Genomic DNA, 20,350 nt, shown 5'->3' on the forward strand with positions numbered 1-20,350 from the left:
CGATGATACGTTTGCGGGCCGTACAGTTTAATAGGAAATATGACATCTCAGTTGTTCACCTCCTCACCTTAGCGTGACAAAGCGTGGGACCCCCTCGCCCTCCCTTTTCTTTCTCTCCTCTGTGCTCTGTAGCCACCCAGTTCTATTGAAATCAGTGATGGCGCTGTAACCCCACACACCGTCGCTGTCGCCGCTTCTGTTGGTTACCGGCTGTGACGCTGACACATGCAACCTGCAATCACCATCACGCTCTCTCGGTCTCGGCTGCTCTGCCTCGACAGCAGCACCGCGCACCCATTCCGGGAGAACTGACATCACCCCGGATCTTAAAGAAGGACACGCTCTCACGGACACGCAGCATCCCCGCGAAGGGCGTGGCAGGGTTTTTTTTGTGTTATTAATTAGCACGGATGTGTGACTGGGGTGTAGAGGCTAATAACGCGCAAGTCGGATTGTTTTTGCAGCTGACAGCTCCCCGTACAGTGGTAAGTCTTGTTGTTGACCTGGCGGGGGAGCTAGACTCTATTGATTTCACATTGGCTTTTGTGCCCAATCTTTTATTGTTGTTATCATGGGTTACTGTGAGCTGGCTGCTCAGGTTACGGAGCTTCAACACGCAGCCTAACGCGCGACCGCATCACGCACTTTGACCCACAATGGTGAGACATATGCGATCCGTGTCTGTTATTTGCCATGTGTGGATATATTCGAGTGTTGTCATTCATTTGACTGTGTGAGGTCTCAAAAACAAGCATTGTTCTCTTATGCCCTTTCTTCTTTTGTCTCGCAGAGCTCCAGCTCAGGGAACCCGTCCCTGCGCTGCTCCATGTCTTCATCGGCGGATTTCTCAGATGATGATGATTTTAGCGCTAAATCCGGATCCGCATCACCGGCACCGGGGGATACTTTACCTTGGAACCTTCCCAGACATGAGCGGTCCAAGAGGAAGATCCAGGGAGGATCCGTGCTGGATCCAGCGGAGAGAGCCGTGCTCAGGATCGCAGGTGAGTCAATCGGGATTAGATGTCCCGTTTATCAGCCTACTGTGATGAGGAGGAATACTAAACATAATAATATAATACTACTGCTATTATAGTATAACAAGGAACACCATGGTGACCTGTTACACACTGATTATTGCTGAAAATACGTGTCTTTATAATAATATTTCGCTACAGGTACTTTTATGTTTCATTTCTGTCATGTTGTTGGGTTTAGCTGATTTTAGTGACTCACCCATTTGAAAGTGAAAGTCTAAATCTCTAAAACAACCAGAAATGTTTCATTCAGGTCAAAGCTTAGTGAGTTAAAAGCAAAAGCTGCCTCAAAAATTGTGGTTTTGAGAGATCAGACCAGGTCAGACACCGATGTTAAGCTCTGTTATGAGACTGCTCCTCTTGAATAGAAACGTTTTCATTGCCGATTGGCATTTTATGACACTTTCGAACAATTTCTGTATTTTTTGTAACGTCACGTTATGTTGTATATACATAATTAGCGGTTAATAACAAAAGCAGGATAGTTTTCATTCATTTTTCGCTGTTTAGGGTTGAAAACGTGTAAGGAATGACACTGAAACCGTGATTTCGGCCCATCAGTGTGTGGCCTCAATGAAATGAAATCAGTTCTAAAACACAGTAGAAGTGGACCTAGAGGCGTGTCACATGTCCAAAGACGCCGGTCAAGGCTAGGCGTTTATTACACACTGTAAAAAAGATCAATCTCTGCCATTTATCCAGTCTCGTTTTTTTTTCCATACATTTACCCGGTTGTTATTATTATTTGGTGGCAACACCTTGTTTCCCCATTAATGTAATCATATGGGGAGAGATGCACTCTCACGTGTTTTCACTGCCCGTTCACATGTTGCTTGACATACAGTAGGTTCATGTTTAAGGCTCCACAGTCCAGCTGATTACGTCACATGCTGCTTTAGATTTGGATGTTAAATGACTTCAGCGATGGTAGATTTTGCTCATTCGTAGTTCCAAAATAAAACAGTTGAAATGTTGTGATCCCTTCTGGATTCTGGTTCATTTTTTACAGTGCAGCGTGTCCGGCAGTCCTTCCCGTCAATCAAGCGCTATCTGGCGAGGAAGTGTCTCTCATTGGCTAGAACGCGCAGAGGGGCGGGACTTAGGGGCGTTTCCTTTCATGCAACAACAGTGCCGATCACTCACACACAAACACATATACACACGCTCACACACACACACACACATGCTCACACACACACACGCACACACACACGGTCTCCCTGCCGTTGTTGAATGTCCAGTTTGTGGAGTCGAGGTTATGGCTCAACACACACCACAGGGTTATGTGCTTTCGGACGAACAGGAATTTCTTCAAGCGTATGAGGATGTTTTGGAAAAATACAAAGGTAGGAGATTTGCCTGTTTGATCACTGTTGAGCCAGTGGACGATGAGATATGTGCGCTGTGGCAGTTTGACAGGTCAATAAATGTCACACACCTCCTCTATCTCTACTAACCGACTGCTCCAAATGTCTTTATCCCTGCTCTGGGAAAGTGGGAATATTTTCCCCATGACATCACACTGTCTGTTCATTAGTAGCCAAGGCAAAGGCGCCTGAGCTTTATATTAACCTGATGTGTTCATAATTAAAAGATGATGCCATGAACAACACAACTCATTTCTCTGGTTTTGTTTTTAAATAGAATAGTTTTGCTTGAAAAATTGCTTTCCCGCCTCATTTGAACCCACCTCGTTTTGTAATTGTGTAATATAGGTAATTTAAATCCAAATTGTGAGTCTCAATTTGTTAGATTTTGTCGCTACTTCCACTGTATTCAGTACATTAAATGTCAGCATATTTTTTTAGGGCAATCCCGTATAGGACTAACATCAAATGCTTATCATTGAATGAATGGAGCTAATATGAATTGTGTGGTGTCTTGGTCCCAGGCAGGACAATGACATAGCAGTATGAAGGAGGATTAGCTCATGTCAGAACCTCCTCTTAGTCTTTTAAGCTGTTCCGTTTATGACCAATGTATTAATTCAAGTAAATCCATGACACATAAGAGGTATGTGTTATGTTTTGCCGTGACAGTTATAGCTCCCGTTCAAATGTCAGGCCAGGCCTATGGCAAAGCAGTGGAGCTGAATTCAAACTGAACTCATTCTGACTTCATATGGTCACCAGAAACCATTTCAACAACAACAACAACTTGGATGCCATGTGCTGATCAGTTGCTTGGATGTTCTTGCTGACTTTTAAAAGCAGGACAGCCGGCAGGTTTAACTGTCCTGACCGGACCTCTGAACGGGATCATATGATGTAGAATCATTTGGATTCTGCTGTCTTTAGGGCTGTGACAGACAATGAGCTCGCTTATTTAGTGTTGCCAACACAGAGATACATAACTACCAATCTGGGTTGTTCTATTCAATGTTGTTTATTCAGTTTTGAGGGATATTGAAACGCCACACCACCAGTTGTTGCATGTTAACAATGTACTTGTCGTTGAAGTTGAAGGGTAAGGCTTTGATTTGATTTACAGTTGATTTTCATTTGTAAAGGCCATTGAATCTTCACATTCATGCTGTTTATTTGATTTGTAGTCTCAGTTAAATCCTGACTGTTAAGCGGACTGTTCCTGATATTTGTGTTGAAAGAGCAGCCGAAATTGTTCAGTATTCCTTTTGCTGAAAGAGGAAAGTGAGTCTGTAATCTATTTGCCATGTCAGGTACAACACACATCAATGTTAATGCTTGACATATTCTGAAATGAGCAGACAATCAATTATAATGATTTATTGTGAGGAATGTTTTGGAAAGTGAGTTTCTACAAATTATTATTTACAATACACGGACAAAACATAGTAAGCAGCATTATACAGCAATAAGCATGAAAGGCTGAGAAAATGCATTCAGTTACATTCATTGTATGTATCTTCTACTTGCTTGACACTGTGTGAATGTGGCTTTATGTGTTTACGTCGTGTACTGCTCCTATGGATGAGTGGTGCCAATGGTATTTATTGGTTGTACTTCAGTCAGGCACAGCAAATTGTTGAAAACTATTTATTGTGAGGCTCACTTCCAGTTGTTTTAATCACCCGGAGTCCTGAGCTTCTCACCATGTGACACAGAGAACACAAGAGAAAGACTTTTCAGAGTTCAATAGCTACGAAAGAAAACACAACACAACACAACACAACACAACAGTGAGCTGAACATGGTCCTGTTCCAAGAAGCAGGATTACTGAGCTGAGTAACTAAGTGAAATCTGCAAATCCCCTCAAATCAGGAACATGGATTGATGTTAGTGTTTCACCAGCTTAAGTCATAATATCACTGGATTGTTTTCACAGTTACATTTGAATAGTTAAACAAAGGTTTTATCTTTGCCTCACCTGTCTTCCTGTCATGCAACATGTCAGAGATAATCAGCCGTTAAGTGCAGTGGAGAAAAAGACAGTAGCCCGTGTGAGACGTGAAATATATTTTTATGAAACTCCAGGAAAATGATTAAAAGATAATGTAAAGTGTATTCTTCTGAATCCTGGTAACACAAGTTTGAGGATTTTCCAAGTATAACAGACCCATTCAGAGCAGGTACCTATTTTGTTCTTATTGCACAAAAGAATGTCACACTAATTAGATGTTGGAGTTAATAACACACTTTAACAGAGGAATTGGTTTCAGTCAGGTCTGAATTGAAATACAGGCTTTTACAAAAGACACCCAAAACACAGCACATGCTATTAAGGCTGTGATTGTATAGGTTCACAGTGTTCCAGCAAAGCCTGCTGGGTAGGCTGTCAGCGTTACCGGGGGCCATTATAGTTTTTCTGTTTCAGTTGATCATCCTCTGACATCAGATATTTAATGGATTACACTATTTGATGGTTCAGTCATCTCCTCTTACAGTTCATTTCATTTTCAAGATGCTGTATGGGAGGAGGCGAACAATGATGGACACGTTTCACTTTCAGTCTTTTGTGGCTATTTGGTTTAAAGAAAGCAAACTTGGAAAAAATAATTAGAGACCTAAGAGTCGTCTGTTTCTCAGCTTAGTGTAATATAAGAAAAATGACATCATATTCCCAGGCTGTTGCTGTTTAATGGAGGCTTTCAAATGTGTTTATTTCATTTGCTCTGAGGTATAAGAGCCATTTTTACACATACACGACTAAATACCTTTTGTGTTATTCTTAAAAGACAAATTACCCTAATGACAACCATCTTGTAACGTTATACATGTGATAGCCATATGTAGGAATGCTGCTAGTGTCTGTCAGTCTCACCGTGTTGTTCATGACAATCACAGCGGTCTAACACGTCATTTGATCTCTCATTACTCTGAAATACCTGAGTATTATAGAAATCGCCGGTTTTGTACCTGATTAACAAACAGAGATAAAGCAGAGAGCATTGTGTTTTTTGCACAGTCACAGTCTTTGTCCATCCTCCTGGGCTGTGCCCGGCCCAACCCCTCTGCTCTATGTCGACAGCCCACTCATCACATTCAGAGCGTCTGTGGCCCACACACACACACACACACACATACACACACATACACACAGCAGTCTCCCTCTATCTGACTGCCTACTCCTATACAAAAGACACTTTGTTTTAGTGGGCGGTGCGTTCAAGTTCCAGTGATTTGTTCATGTGTGTACCGGGTGATAGTTGTATTCTTTTTTTTGTGAGTTTTCTGTTGAGATTTACAATTGAAAGAGGAAAATTTCAAATAGGGCTTCTGACCCACCCAGATATGTAGTCCACAGACAGAAAGCTGCTTTCACAGTTATCTGATGCAGCCAAGCAGAAATTGAGGAGAGACACATTACTGAATTGAATTAGCCATTTTTGAATAGTAGTTAAAAAATGTGAAATATAAAGTAACAATAAATGAACCATGAATCATTTATATCACCTTTTTTTGTCCTCACAGATTACGTACTTGCTGATCCCTTTGCAGACAACAATCGTAACCATGTTTATGCAGATATTTACTATCCCTACTAGATTAGTTTTACAAAATATGATACAGATATTGTAAGCATGAGGGTATTAACTATTAATCAAGTAATATGTTCAGTAACATTCAGGCACTTCTATATCTGCAATCAGAAATCCTTTGTTTGATTATTGTCCTACACTACAAGGGTTTATTGGGAAATAAGAGAAGAACTTACAATTATGAATCCTCAATGCATTACAATGTAGATATGTCGTATATGTACTTACATTTCCAAACACATCCAATTGTGCCTTAGGCCAAACCCTTCAATGATCTGATTGTTCCTCTTTGTTCAAATAATCCAAATCAGCAGAGCGCTCTTAAAGCTTCTTATTGATCCATCCGTCCTTATAATTATGACATATGACAGATGAAGGATGTAGGTTTGCGTAATCTCTTTCCTGTCTAATCCTATTTTAAAGATGAACCAGCAAATGGACGCCATGATGGTGACGTTTCATTATTATATTTCCCGTTTGCAGTTAAGAGTTATACAAAATATGACTACAATGCAGTTCTATGTCTGTGTATGCGCATGTGCTCAGTATTATATGTCCGACTGTTGTATTTATATTTTGTCATGGTGATGGGAAGCGCAGCATGACTGAACCTCATTCTTTGACGCTGCTTAGCTCTGCATGTATGAGATCATCTTGTTCTCTCTGTCCCACCCCTGACTCACGCTCTGTGGCCTTTCCTCACCCACCCTAACGGCACCACCCTTCACTCTCTGAAGAAACAGATGCTTGGGAAGCAGCAGGAAATAGAATTTTCTGTATCCTCATGTGGCCAAGAAATGAGGGCTTCCATCTGTTGTTCTGTTAGCTTCACATCCTGCGATTGATTTTTAGAAAACACTCTCGTTCTCCTAAATATCCATATGTTTTGACATAAACTGTAAATACAGAAGAGATTGAGATTGAAAATGAGTCTGAATCTTTCTTGGGTTTTCAGTTTGTAATTGCTGTGGTCACGTATGAGCTTTCCTGTCATTGTTTCTGCCATATGTGTATGGTAAAAAAGAGCAATTATCCCAAAATAATAGCAGCCAATATGAGCCAAGATTTGCCCTATAATGATGAAAAATGAATGATCTTCGACTTTGTTTTTATCTCTCTTGTAGTCCTAGAAAGCTGCCTTTTGTTTATTTTGGCAGATCTGTGTAGTCAGAGTTGTAAAAGCTTTAGTGAATGAATGAAGGAATGTTTTGAACTTGATTCATGTTATATCAATCAATGCAACAAGCTAAACGTTTGGTTTTTGGAGGGGGTCAGGATTATACTGTGTATGCATTCCGTGCGAGTCTGGGAAAGAAATCTGATTTGGTAACGCTCACGTGCTTGAATGTTGCAGTTGCAGCTGTAGCACACATGGCGCGGTTGTGCCGGGCAACAGTGTGCAGCTCTGTATATAGCTGTGTATACATGTAGCCATTAGCTGTCACAAATGCTTCCTCTTTTCTTCTTCTTTGCCTCTATAGTGATAACTCTTGCCTTAGGGCACTTTGGCAGCTTTACTCTCATTCATCACCAAAGATCTTAAAGTAATGCAAAGTTTGTGGTCAGGCAGTCCTGTAATTCTTTAATTTGACTTAATGTCTTTCATTGACGTAAACCATGACAGACTGCCTGATGTGGTACTGCAGTTGAGCCTGAGGCTGGAGAATGTTGGGAAGTGCACAGAGTCGGTTTATAGCTTTTCTTTGTATAATCTGTTTATTTCATGCACGCTGCAGAAAGAGTGTAGACATGGTAATATTCAGTTTGAGCTATTGTATGGTTTTCTGCATTTTCCTGTCTTGATGTGTGCTGGACCTGCTTGAAGCCTGGAGCCTGAATAAATGGCTGACTGGAAAAGCTGCTTTCTTCAAGGCTTGGCAACCTGTTTCCAGTCACATATTTCCGATGCTGCCCTGCCCAGAACAGAAGGCTGACTGTAGTTTTCTCACTGAAAAAGAATGATAGACATGCATGTGATTCTTTCTCATCCCAACACTGGTGGTATTGTTTACCAGACACCCTAAGAGAGTCTCAGGTTGACAAAATACCTCCTAGTTAGTCGAAGGAGGTAGCCATTTTGTGCCGACTCATCACCTCACCTTTTATATTTGGAAATGCATCATAAACACATCACAAATCCACACTATTTTCTGAAGCAGAACAACTGATGGCGCTCAATTTGATGATGCAACAAATAATTTTAGCAAAAATGATATGACATACCTCCACCAAGGTTGAGTTAGTCTCAAATTATGACTTAAAAACCACACAATGATCACCGCCCCTCCCTCCACTCACAAACCGAAAAGGAATTTCGTTTCCATGACTTACAGCTCTGAATTGATCAATTACGACGTAAAATTTGCAATTACAGCGCCACCATCAGGCCGACTGACCTGTAGCACAATTTAATGAGTTCTTATTTTGATCATGTCCAATACCCCAAATGAAAAACACATCATGTCTCATCTACAGGCATCAGATTCAGTGATTTCCTTCTCTTTACTTTATATTTCCAGCTTTATTGGAATGATGCCTACAGTCAGAGGTGCAGAGATTAACTTTGCTTAAGGGAAAAAATCTAAATCTGTATTTGAAAATCAGGACCACAGCTCTGCAGCAAGACAGGCTTGTAAATTCAAACTAAGGTGTACGTTGCTCACTGAGCTGATTGTGACATAGGAGATGTGGGACGAGAGCGGTCTAACAAGAATGTTTAGCGTGTCCTTGTGACAGGCAGGAAGGCCTGAGTGGCTTGCAGTTGAGTCTGTCGTATCTGTTTTGAATTCCCTCCACAGTGGGCTCAGTAGGATTACACAGACAGGAGTTTGATAGCAGGGGCTTTTGTGCAGGTATTTTAGGCTTCCTAAATACCTAGAAACCAAAACATTGTCAAATTTCTAGTTTTTAAGTGTAGTGACATTGTATTAGAATGCCTAATGTACAGATTGCAGCAACACACTTTCTCAGGAAAATAATACATAATCAATTAAAACTCACTTCTATGGCTCCTGCTGGCATTTTTCCTGACTGTCTGTGTTTTATAGAAGGATGTCCATGAAGTGGCACAGATTCTGTGTGCTGACGTTGTAGGGACAGTGCGGTTTAAGGTTGTAGCTATTTATAGTTGTGCACATGTGCTTGGCTGAAGTCTACAAATAAGTGTTGAAGGGTGTCCATGGCTGGTCATTTTCATACTGCGGTGGACTCTTGACCAGCTCTGGCCAGTATTTAACAGTTTAATGTTAAATTCCCAATAAATAATGACACTTATCATGGAGTAGATTTGGGAAATTAGGGTCTGAAAGGATGTTGATGACTGAAATTGTTAACTCAAGGTATTGAATGTCTTGAATTTCAAATGAAACATGAGAGTGTTGAGCGGTTCGACTTTGTATATTATCCTTCAAGTATCAACACATTAAGGTCAAAGGTCAGCAGCTGTTAGGTAGCACATTTTCTATGCCTTTCACAGACTTTTGGTGGATGTTTGTCGTCTGTGCGAACTGTGTCGAATTACACACTCAGACAGGATATAAGTAAGCTTTTCATTTAAATAGAGAAAAAGAAAGTCTTAGTTAGTAGAATAAGTAAGTACATAACAACCATAACCTTGACAACCACAATGACATTAACAATAATGATAATTATGTGAATGATGATGATAATGATTATGATAGCAATGACAAGAAACAAGAAATTAGTTCGACAATGCATCGGCTCATCCCGTTGGCAAAAGCTAGATTAGGTCAAATAGCCGGTGTGTGTGTGTGTGATAATACAACATGAGGAGTTGCCGTAGTGCCACAGAGCATTTAAAAGCTGGAGTCATAGAAATCTGCAACTACGTTTTTGAGATCTATAATTACAGAAACCTGGAATTCATGTTGTTACTAGTAAATATGTCGTCATTTGCATTTGCATGTTTGACACCAGGGTAAAGGGGAAGAAGGGAGAAATATATATTTTCGGCCTGTAATGTAAAAAGAACCACAATGAACTTTGTAATGGACGACTGACCATTGAGCAGCACAAAGCTACTGTACAGCAGTCACAGTGTTAGTGAGTCAAGTTAGCTAAAGGGATAAGATATGAGGTTAAATGGTGTTAAAGTCCAATATAATGATCATAAAGTTTATTTGATATGATAAGATGAATAAAGGTGATAACAATGCAGGATATGCATGCAGGATGCCTGTGATCTCTACTAAAAGGTGTAATTACTTTTTTATATATTTAGTAGAATCCCTACAGCAAAAGCTCATAGTTAATTCTACAAAGGGCCTCAAGAGGGCACCATAATGTTAAAGTAACCTCCATTTTTGGGCAGTCCAGGTAGCAAATTACCATATTTCCATTGCGTATTGAAATCCATACTCAGTTAAAGCTGTGAGTTATGTGCTTTTCTCACTTTTCTGTGAACTCTAACACATTTATGAGCTCGAGCTGACCGTGTCCTGTATTTGCTGGTTGAAGCCGATCCAACCTTCTCAGCTGGTCTTTTTCTCTGAGCTGGACACGTTCCAGGAACACTTTTCCATGCCAATCTATATTGATGAGTTTCTCAGGAGAAGCTCATGTATTATGCAGTAAAGGAGCCCTCGACATGAACCATTACAGTCAACGTCCAAATGGTATCCTACTGCAGCCCGGTCTGCCTGGCTTCCTCCCTCTGTGATTTATTTCTGGAATAACAGGGACACGTGTACATTAGGAATGACACAGCAGCACGGCTGGGAAATGTCTGCCATTGCGTCACACTTTGAAAGTCAAAACAAAGCATTTTCCATATTTTCCGGAGAGTAATTCACATGCTGTTTTTGGAATGTGTTACTTTCTTTTCTTTGACGTTTATGTCTTATTGCAAGCCTTGATCTAGACGTGTATAGACTATAATGGAAGATTAATCCTCAATTCAACCTAGTTTCCAATTCTCATTTGCTATATTTAGATGAACTAAACGCAAGAATCCATAGAGATTACAGTGATATGTCCTCTGAGATGCCTGTGTTATGAGGGAAATGTGTGTTTCCGGCTTTATGATTCTATATTCAACAGCCAGCAAACAGCAATGTTGCGTTTTAATTCCACAATTCATCACCACAAAACTTGAATTGTGTCAGATTTACAGAATGAATACGTTCTTTGAATTCTTTGAATTGATCGACTGATTTGCAGCGATTGCTGGGGCTTATTATTGTGTTTCATGTTGCAACATGAAGTGTGTGTGTATGTATGTGCGTGTGTGTGTGTGTGTGTGTGTGTGTGTGTGTGTATGTTTTCCTGCTGGTGTGAATACTGTGTTCTTGGCAGCAGCACAATAGATGATGATGATTATGTGAAGACTTGCAGGCCTGTGGTTGAACAAGTTTGTGTTGCTCAAGATGTATTTGATGAAATATTTTTTCGACTGGAAGTGATGTTATATTACTCCTAAATAGCAGTTGCACAAATAAACAGGATGCAGTCATAAACAGTTAAAAGCGCCTTTAAAAACATGTTAACAAGGAACTTTTCTTCATTTCCTTTTTCCCCCTCCTGTGGCTTTGCTGCTGCTAGATAAACACTGAACAGCGAGCTAAGTCAAAATATTGAGTAGTCATGGAAAGCCTGACAGGACTCGTTTTGGATGCTTGATGAAAAAAAAGGAAGTCACAGCTGCCCTGGAGGCTGGTAGGAAAGAAGGCAGACCAGAAAAGGGAGGTTGTTGCTACTTCTCTCAGTGACTGCAGTAGCTTATCCACATGGCATCAGCCTATCTTCACCGTGACACACACTGTGATCTGGCGTTAGTAAGGAGGATGAAGCACCTGCTTGAGTCCGAGAGGGAGCACAGGGCTCACCTGGTCACTTTAATGTGCTGCATGGGTCAGTATTTCTCCCTTGGCATGGATTTCCTATGTTTCTAACCTAACATTTGTCATGTCTGCTTGTTCAGCATTGATGATTTACTAAAGGAAGGGGTTTCTCTGTGTTGTTAGACTTGTGGTCAAAGTTCAGGACAAACTCTTCACCATGTGGTCACTGTTGTTATGATAGGCTGCAGGCTAAACTAGCAAGGAAATGTTGTATTTATTGTTAAGAAATGTACTTGTATGTGTTCATCAGTGTGTTTTTGATGGCCAGTGAAAGTTTGCAGCATTTGTGAATGATAGAGTTTCAGACGTGGAAGCAGTTGCATGAGTCATATGGAACATATTTGAACCTAAAACGTGGTTGTGCAGATCTACAGATTCTCCTCTTCTGTATTTAACTATTTGTGTGGAAGATTCATGCAACGGTCTCACACGTGTCACTGGCTGAGGCCGGTTGCCATAGAGATGAGTAACAGACCACATAAGGAGGGCCACAAGATGCAGCACTGAGTGGGAAATTACAGTAGTTTGTTAAATCAGTGGGATTTTTGGCATTCATGTGTTCTTTCTTTTCTACTTCAACTACTATTATCTAACTATATTTACTACATACATTGTTGTATGTAGTAAATATAGTTGGGCGGCTGTAACTTTTTCTTATATAGCCTTATTAGCACGTTTGCTTAGGGTGATACTTTAGAGGGCAAGACTGAAGAGCATGACTCATTTTAAAGGGGATATACAACACAAATAGCCATGTTCTTATTTTAAATTAGGGGTCTATTCTAAAACTTTTCCTATGCTTTAATGTGCGTAAAAGACATCGATCCACTTTTAGTTTTCTTCGCTGCAGCACTGCTATAGACATTGAGTGGAAACAAGCCATGTGCAGGTTACTGTGTCTTTAAAGCGCTGCTCCTGAAAAGCATTGTCTGTCCTGGTTGTCCACGCGTGATTAAGTGGATGTTGGTCCCTCAATCGCTTGCCTTGTACTTGGTGACTGGATCTAACCAGATGTGTCAGCGTGTGAATTGTGTAATGAAAATCAAACTTTCAGGGCCGTTCACATCCTACAGTATGGGATTGTCTCGCTAGATGCATGACTATGGATGTCAAACTCACCTTTTTGCAACTTTTTTTTGGATGCATGTCCCCTAAAGTATAGAAATGAAGACATGATTTGCATATAATGGCTTATAATTGCCTCATTTGACAACCCATGTTTTTCCCCCTAGCTTCCCACCTTTGTAGACCCCAATGCTGCCATGATGTAAGCGTTCACTTATTATTTTCCAGCCTTAAAAAACTACATATGCTTACTTCAATGTGTTTTAAGTGCCACTGTTAGAAACGTTATGCACCCTCTGAGTGCCCTTTAGTTCTTCATGCAGTAAGTCTGTCATTGTGTCTTACCTCCAGTGAAGGAGGTTATGTTTCCTGAAGTAATTTCGATGAAACTTGGCACGGATCTGCATCAAGGGGCAGATCCAGGAATGTTATGATGACTCATTAATAAGATTGGGAATGTTTTTTTGATTTTGTGCCAACTTTTAAAGAAATAATACAAATCAGACATATGTAATGCATGATAGACTACTAGGCAAATGTGTCTTATGACAAATAAAACAGTCCTATTATTATTATCGCGCTTTTTCCCCCTTACAGCTGCACAGTAGCCCAGTGTTTAGCACCCACTCAGCAAGTTTGGCCTTTGTTGGCCCTGGACTTGTCTGTGTGGAGTTTCCATTTTTGTGTAGGTTCCCTCTGAGTTGAAGATATACATAAAACAAGAACCCTGGAGCTTATCCTTGGCTGTCCTGCTATGGCTGTTGGGATGGAGGCAAATGCAGAGAATTGATTTCAGAATTTAGATCAAAACTAATTTTGTTTCAGCTGGGTTGACCTTGGCAGAGGTATGAGCCCTCTTTTTTTTACATCAGCTTTCTTCATGGACGTTTTTGTGTAACCTCATTTAGAAAAAATGTAGCTCTTCAAATTTTCAAGGTCTTTCCACAGTGGATGTTATTTCTTAGGGGAGGTGTGGAAAAGGATGGTAGAGTGGTTGTTTAGGGTTGGAAGATTCCAGGCTTCTCCTACAGAGCCTGTCGAACTGTTGCTGAGCAAGACACTGAACCCCTGATGTGCAGATTGGTTCCTTGTTTGCTCCTGCTGTCAGTTTATGAGAGGGTGAATGCAAGGTCATTGAAAAAATTTAGAACATACATACTACTTTGCGCCGGTGTGAATTACGCTCAAAACACTGCATGTTTTCAGAGGTTTGACAGCCCTGGATAACAGATTGGGGCAAATTTTGGGGACTTTTCACAATATTTTTTTGAGTTTTTGTTTTTGGTTGTCATTATACAAATAGCATTATTATCTAGCTTAGGGATGGGGTGACCATCGACGTAAATCGACTACTCGATTACATAAATACGTGGATGTGCATAACCGTGCGCCGACGCGTCATTATGACGTAAGATTGCTGCGCCAGGTGGAAGCATTCACGCAACCGGAGAACAAGCCGCGGTGAAAAAAAGTCGCCCACGCTCTAAAGTGAAAACATCGCGGAGCGCGTTGTCAAGGCGGCAGCACTTTATGTCCCCGACCACCAAGCGTGAGACACTCGGACGGACAGGGGTGGCAAACACGCAGCTCGTGGGCCGCATGTGGCTGCCGCTGGCTGACGTGTGGAAGCGCAAACTGATTTGCGTCTCGCAAGCCGCAAGCGTGTCTTTCCCGGCTGACCTGCGGTAGCGCAAACTGACCTGCGTCTCCCCCCCACCCCTCCCCTTGAGACCGACTGATCGCCGAGCAAACTGACCTGCGTCTCATGTATTTTTTGTCGTTGAATGCAGATTGTGCTCGATCACTTTTACTTGAATTGAATAAGCAATATGTTGGATTGTAAAACGCAGATTACCAAACAACTAGCCAAAAGGTGGCTAGTTGTGGAATAACGCATTGCAAATCTTTGTTACATTTGTTTGTTTTCAATAGAAGATGATTGAAGAAAATATTTAGATATTAATGAGATAGGTTTGATATTTATTTTGGGGGAAATCATTGCTATATTGCGCAATAAATATAATCTATAGAATAATAGACAAATCGAAAAAATAATCTGTAGATTAATCGTTAAAAAAAGAATTGTTAGGTGCAGCGTTAATCTAGATGCATTTGAGTCAAAACATTTTATTACAATATGTTTGCATAGTCATTAGTATTTGTATGTTTTGTCTGTGTATTATATAATATTCTTGTTTTTAAGTGAACACAGTTTAATGTGAATTAAATTTTCTCTAATTAAATCTGTTAAGGCAGGTCTGATGACAGCCGCATTCCAAGAAGATCCATGTTGCCTAAACAGCTCTGTAGTGATTGTTCCATGATGTGAAAAAACTGACATATTTTCTTTCTTCTCTCTTCTTCAGATGAAAGAGACAGAGTGCAGAAAAAGACATTTACAAAATGGATAAATCAACATCTGCTAAAGGTAAGAACAGATGTGTCATACCTGTCTGCTGGTTCTATTATCATGTGGAATTTAGAATTCCGGTATTTGGTAACTAATCAACCCTAATCACTGAACTGGATACTTTCCACAGAGACGCGGCAAACCATTTTCTACTAACATAAACAATCTGTCTGCAATGATAACAGTTACCACTCTCCATGGTTGGTCCTAACATGCAAGCATCCCCCCGAGATATGATTAAAGATCGCTAGAAGTCGCTGAGCGTGACATGTGTTGGTTTGCTGCTGTAGTAACAGATTGTCTTTTGTTGACACAGGAATTTTAAATGGCTTTCTGTGGTGTTTCATTTGATTGTAGAATTTACTTTGGGGGGCCAACGAGCATTGACAAGTCACATCTCAAGTCTGTCTGACTGAAGAACACCCAGTATATAGTATAGTATGTAGTTCTAACCGCTACACCTGTGGTATACCTTTAAGAGTTTGTACCTTTCTTTAAAGGTTAAGCTGATGTTTTGGAGCCAAAAGATATAGAAATTTGTGATAAGAGACTAAGGTCACATTCACACCGCACCAGTGATTGAGCTTCAGTTACATGGTATCTTTATTTGTTTGGGTTGGTTGGTTGGTTTCTCTATACATAGATATTAACTGGGCCAGGGGAAATTAGTTGTTGAAAGGTGTGTGCCAATGGACAGGCCTGTAAAGATGTATCTGAAAAGGTCTGGAATTTATTGGTCTGGAATGATGTGGGATGTGAGGGCGAACTCATGAGCAATAAATGGAGGTCATGGTGTAGATGAAGTTGAAGGAGATGCCTGAGGGTTAGACTTGCAGATTTCCCCTGTGACCACTTTGGCTTGGGGTTTAGCAGTTTCCAGTGATTTGGCCAAAGTTATCATACTAAATACATTATTTTTGTATGAGGAGCTGCCACTTCTATGCAGAGAATGGCAAAACTGAAATACGATTGTCAATTTTTTACACTCTCTTCCATTTCCAGAATTCCCCAGTAGTAGTAGTATCGATTTTCTGCAACACTCCATGTTTATCCTCTTAGAAGTCCCCTTAGAAGTGGTGGAGTTTAGGTGAGAACATATTTCAATGATTCCCGGACCACTGTGATATATTGAAAACTGGAAATATACAGTAATATATCTGCCTCGATTACCCCTAGTTGCACTTGGACTTTGAATGAGGAAGAAATAAAGTATCTACTGGAAATATGGGCTGATAACATTAAAGGACAATTGAAACAAATTAATCAGAGAGAAAGCATTTCATTGGCCTTCCAAACAGTACTTGAAGCTTAAAAAGCTTGTAAAAAGTTACATCATAGTCTGCAGTGCCCTCTGTGTTGATGAGTGATGTTGTTGGCGAGTGAGGAAAAAGTAAAATTCTCAGATTTCCCAATGTTATTGCTCCTCATATGACATTACAACCAGCTGGTCATAATGCATCAACTGTACAATCATCTGAACTGATCTCTGTAAAGGAATAAATAAGGAAATTAATATCTAATAGATAAGTCCTATGAACACTTGTAATGGCGTCAATGGTCAACAAGCACAACACCACCATAATATCATAGTTATGCATTGTAACCTTGTATAATCCTTACAGGCTCTTCAATATCCTTTGGAAAGATAGTCTGTTCCAACTTCATAACAGGTGCTATGGCTCATATTAATAATGTTAATAAAAATGAAACATATCAGTGTAAATGCACAAGATAAGTACGCACTATATTCTGAGCTGCAGGCATTTGCACTAGATTGGAAACTGATTTACAGATGCATATTTGCAGTAGTCAGCCCATATTTCCACAAGACACTTTGATTCTCCCTCATTGCAAGTGCTGGCTAGACTTCTGTATATTTTCTTTTGACAATACCCATAACTCATAGCATACTTCCTTTGATTGGTCCGAACCTCACTTTGGTGCCGATCGTGGTAATAATGTGTTCGCACATGCAGTGAACTGAACAAGGATTCAATTTGTATTGGACTGAGATACCCTGTTTTTTGGCAGACAATGGGCTATTTGTTTGGTTTGCTCCTGAGTGTAAGGGGAGATTTCAGACACATCAAACCAAAGTGAACTATCTATAACTTTTGGTTGGTGTGCACAAAGGTGTGGACCAACAGCAGTGAACAACTGCTGGACTGGTCATGGTCCTGTCTGTTCTCAAACAAACTCTGGATCAATTTCTTTGTGGTTTGAACTTGATCTGAACTAGTTTGATTAGTTGATCTATATCGCTTCTGAGAAACTTAGGTTAGTTAATCTGTTGATCAGCAAACACATCCTGTGAAAAGGTCATATCAACATATCAGGATCTCCTAACAGGACAGTCCTTATATTAACCAAGTTGAAGGTCAGCATGTGGTTGCTGTGCTCAGTATGCACGCCATTGTCCCGTTCAGCTGTCTGAGGGCAACATGTGCTTTTCAAGTTTCTGCTGGCATAGTTTTGCTTGGTATATGGCCCAAATGATGACTATGACTTAGGACATCGCCAATGCTGCCATATTGTAAGCCATGGTCTACTTGCATGTTAATATTCACCGAGCTAGGTGTTGCTCATTTTGTCTGGCAGGTTGCCGCTCATTCTGCCGTCTGAGGGTCATACTTGTGACCTGTTGGACAAAACTGAACACCAGCTGCAGTATGATAACAGGCTTGTCTGACACCCAAAGGTCAGCTCTGGGATCAGACTCAAACACTTGAAATACACAAAAAATGACCTCTGTTGTCAATTGTTACAAACGTGTCAAGTTGTGGCTTCCAAGGTTTCAATTTGACCTCATTTCCTGTTGTACTTTCTTGTCTGGCAAGCCGCCAGGTGGTTGGAGCAGCCAGCTGGTGACCGCCCAAGAGACCTTTATCGCAGTGGACATTGACTTGACAGGTGTCACTAATCACATTATAATAAAGGGCCCATTCCATCCACACAGGGCAGACGTTACACCTGTGTTTGACAGGTCAACCCTGAGATACAGCACGTGCTACCGTACACAGCAGACAGGGCAAAGCAAAACTAAACTCTTTACTCTTTTATCTTTTATAGAAGTGCTCATTTAGAGTCAAAACATAGGGATGAACTGCTGTATTTTGCTGTTATGTGGCATTTGGCATAGTAACATGAAGATTAAACAAGTTTCAGCTTTCTACCACAGAGTCTTGGCTATGGAACAAATAGCTGAAATATCCTGCCAGTGCATTTTATACTCCAAAATTACTCATATGCTCTGTTGAATGGGGAAATGAATTTGAAAATAAATATTTGATAGGATACGTTTATGTAAACACAACATTGATTTGTCTTCTTATAATCAACGACTTGTGGCTCTATTTGATTTATTTTTAAAATGCTGGATACAAATTCATCCAAAGATAAAATATAGAATAAAGCTGATGTAAAAATATAGAAGTAGAATAGAATTAAGTCTTTGCATGTTGATTATTAAATCATAGTACAATAAATGAAAACAAAAGACAAGCGTGAGTCAGTAGAAGTATTGGGCGAAAACTTACAAAACCACTGACCTGATGCTGTACAACATGAGGGTCCGATCACAGGATACATGGTAGAATAAGAGTGACAGTAAGAAAAAAGTGTTACTTGTTAATAGTCCACGTACAAGCAAGCAACCTCATCACCATTCTCTCTCGAAATTATATTAATTATTATTATTTTACCTGTCCCAAATGTTCAATTAAGGGTACTCATGAATAGGCTAATTAGATCGGTCCATGCTTGTTGTGCATGAGGCCTTCCCTGGAGGGTACTAATGATTGGCTTTATGGTATTTATTTAATGTTCTCATGAAGGATGTAAAGTATTACTTTTCACTGGAAGATAATGAAAGTAATAAATGCATATGAGCCGCAGCTAACCCATGGGTGATAATAGAGGTTCCATAGAGGGCTGAGACTGCAGTCCAACTAAACCCCTCATCTGCACAATTGACCAATTAACTTCGCCTTTCTGATTGGATGTGAGCTGACCAGTGTGTCTATAGGAAGTTGCAAGTTAGAGATGATGCAGTTATAATTATAATTATAATTATTATTATTATTATTATTACATGGGGGAATTTGCATTTATTGTACAGCAAGCGTCTTACCTTGTTTTTGAGGACTGGGCTGGTGTGGTCAATGAGAAACTTGAGGTGCTGAGTAATAGTTGGAGATCTGTGTGGACGGCTGACCCAATAACACAAGGGTGCAGATCTATTTTGGCTCCACAGCTGTGACTGCTATCTGGGATTACAGTGCAGTGAAAGGCCCTGTGTGAAAGCAGGTCAGCAGACAGCAGAGTGGTTTCAGATGCAAGGTATTTAGGACAGGAAGGGGAGCTGGACCGACTGGAAGGAGATAATCCGCAGACTGGAGCTGTGAAGTGCATTGTGGACCATGAGGTGTCTTAAATGCACCACACAGAGTATTCAAAGTATTCTTGACACAGTGATTCATACCTCGTGTTTTGTACTCAAGAATAACTCTGTATTACTCATATGCATGGCCCTGGATAGCCAACACCTTTGTGGACCTACAGTATATTAAATACGTATAAGTAACCATGTAACTATTTCCAGTTTTCCAATATGATTTTTTTTGTCCTTGCCTATTTTAGTGAGCAAGCCTGCTGTAGCCAAAGTCCCAAAGTCTAGCCTCTGTAAAGTTTATATTGCAAATGTTTATTTTCTACTAAATGAGGCTAAATATACACATTGCTATTCTTGGTCATGATAGTCTATCCATATATCTAAGTAATCAATAACTGACCTGTTTATGAACTCATTTGCAGTAACACCCACTCATACATAGACTGTATACAGGATTTCTTGCAGGTTAGAGCAGCAGATGAAGACTGCCCAACCTCCATAACCTGAAGTGATGATGGAAATAAAACAAAAGCTCAAAATAGCAAGGGGGAAGAAAGATGTGAATACATTTCATATTGTTCTACCAGGAGTACTAAAGGTTTTACTGGACTGAAAGGACCCTCTTGTTGATG

At 40.3% G+C, this 20,350-nt stretch overlaps 1 protein-coding gene across 5 annotated transcripts in view; it reads left to right on the forward strand.

Annotated features, from left to right (window-relative positions):
• The first annotated feature begins 267 nt into the window (after nucleotides 1-267).
• dst (dystonin) overlaps nucleotides 268-20,350 on the forward strand; it is a 92,940-nt gene continuing 72,857 nt past the window's right edge. The window contains exons 1-3 of one of the 5 annotated variants that reach the window (XM_076163073.1): nucleotides 268-485; nucleotides 791-1,004; nucleotides 15,285-15,346. In XM_076163073.1, the coding sequence (XP_076019188.1) occupies nucleotides 411-485; nucleotides 791-1,004; nucleotides 15,285-15,346 (351 nt within the window). In that variant the 5' untranslated portion in view covers nucleotides 268-410. The other 4 variants (XM_076163016.1, XM_076163044.1, XM_076163051.1 and 1 more) reach the window with 4 other exon arrangements.

This window comes from Genypterus blacodes, unplaced genomic scaffold (assembly GCF_046128005.1).
Source record: "Genypterus blacodes isolate CSIRO-AG114 ecotype Tasmania unplaced genomic scaffold, CSIRO-AGI_Gbla_v1 ptg000012l_1, whole genome shotgun sequence".
NCBI classification, from domain to species: Eukaryota; Metazoa; Chordata; class Actinopteri; order Ophidiiformes; family Ophidiidae; genus Genypterus; species Genypterus blacodes.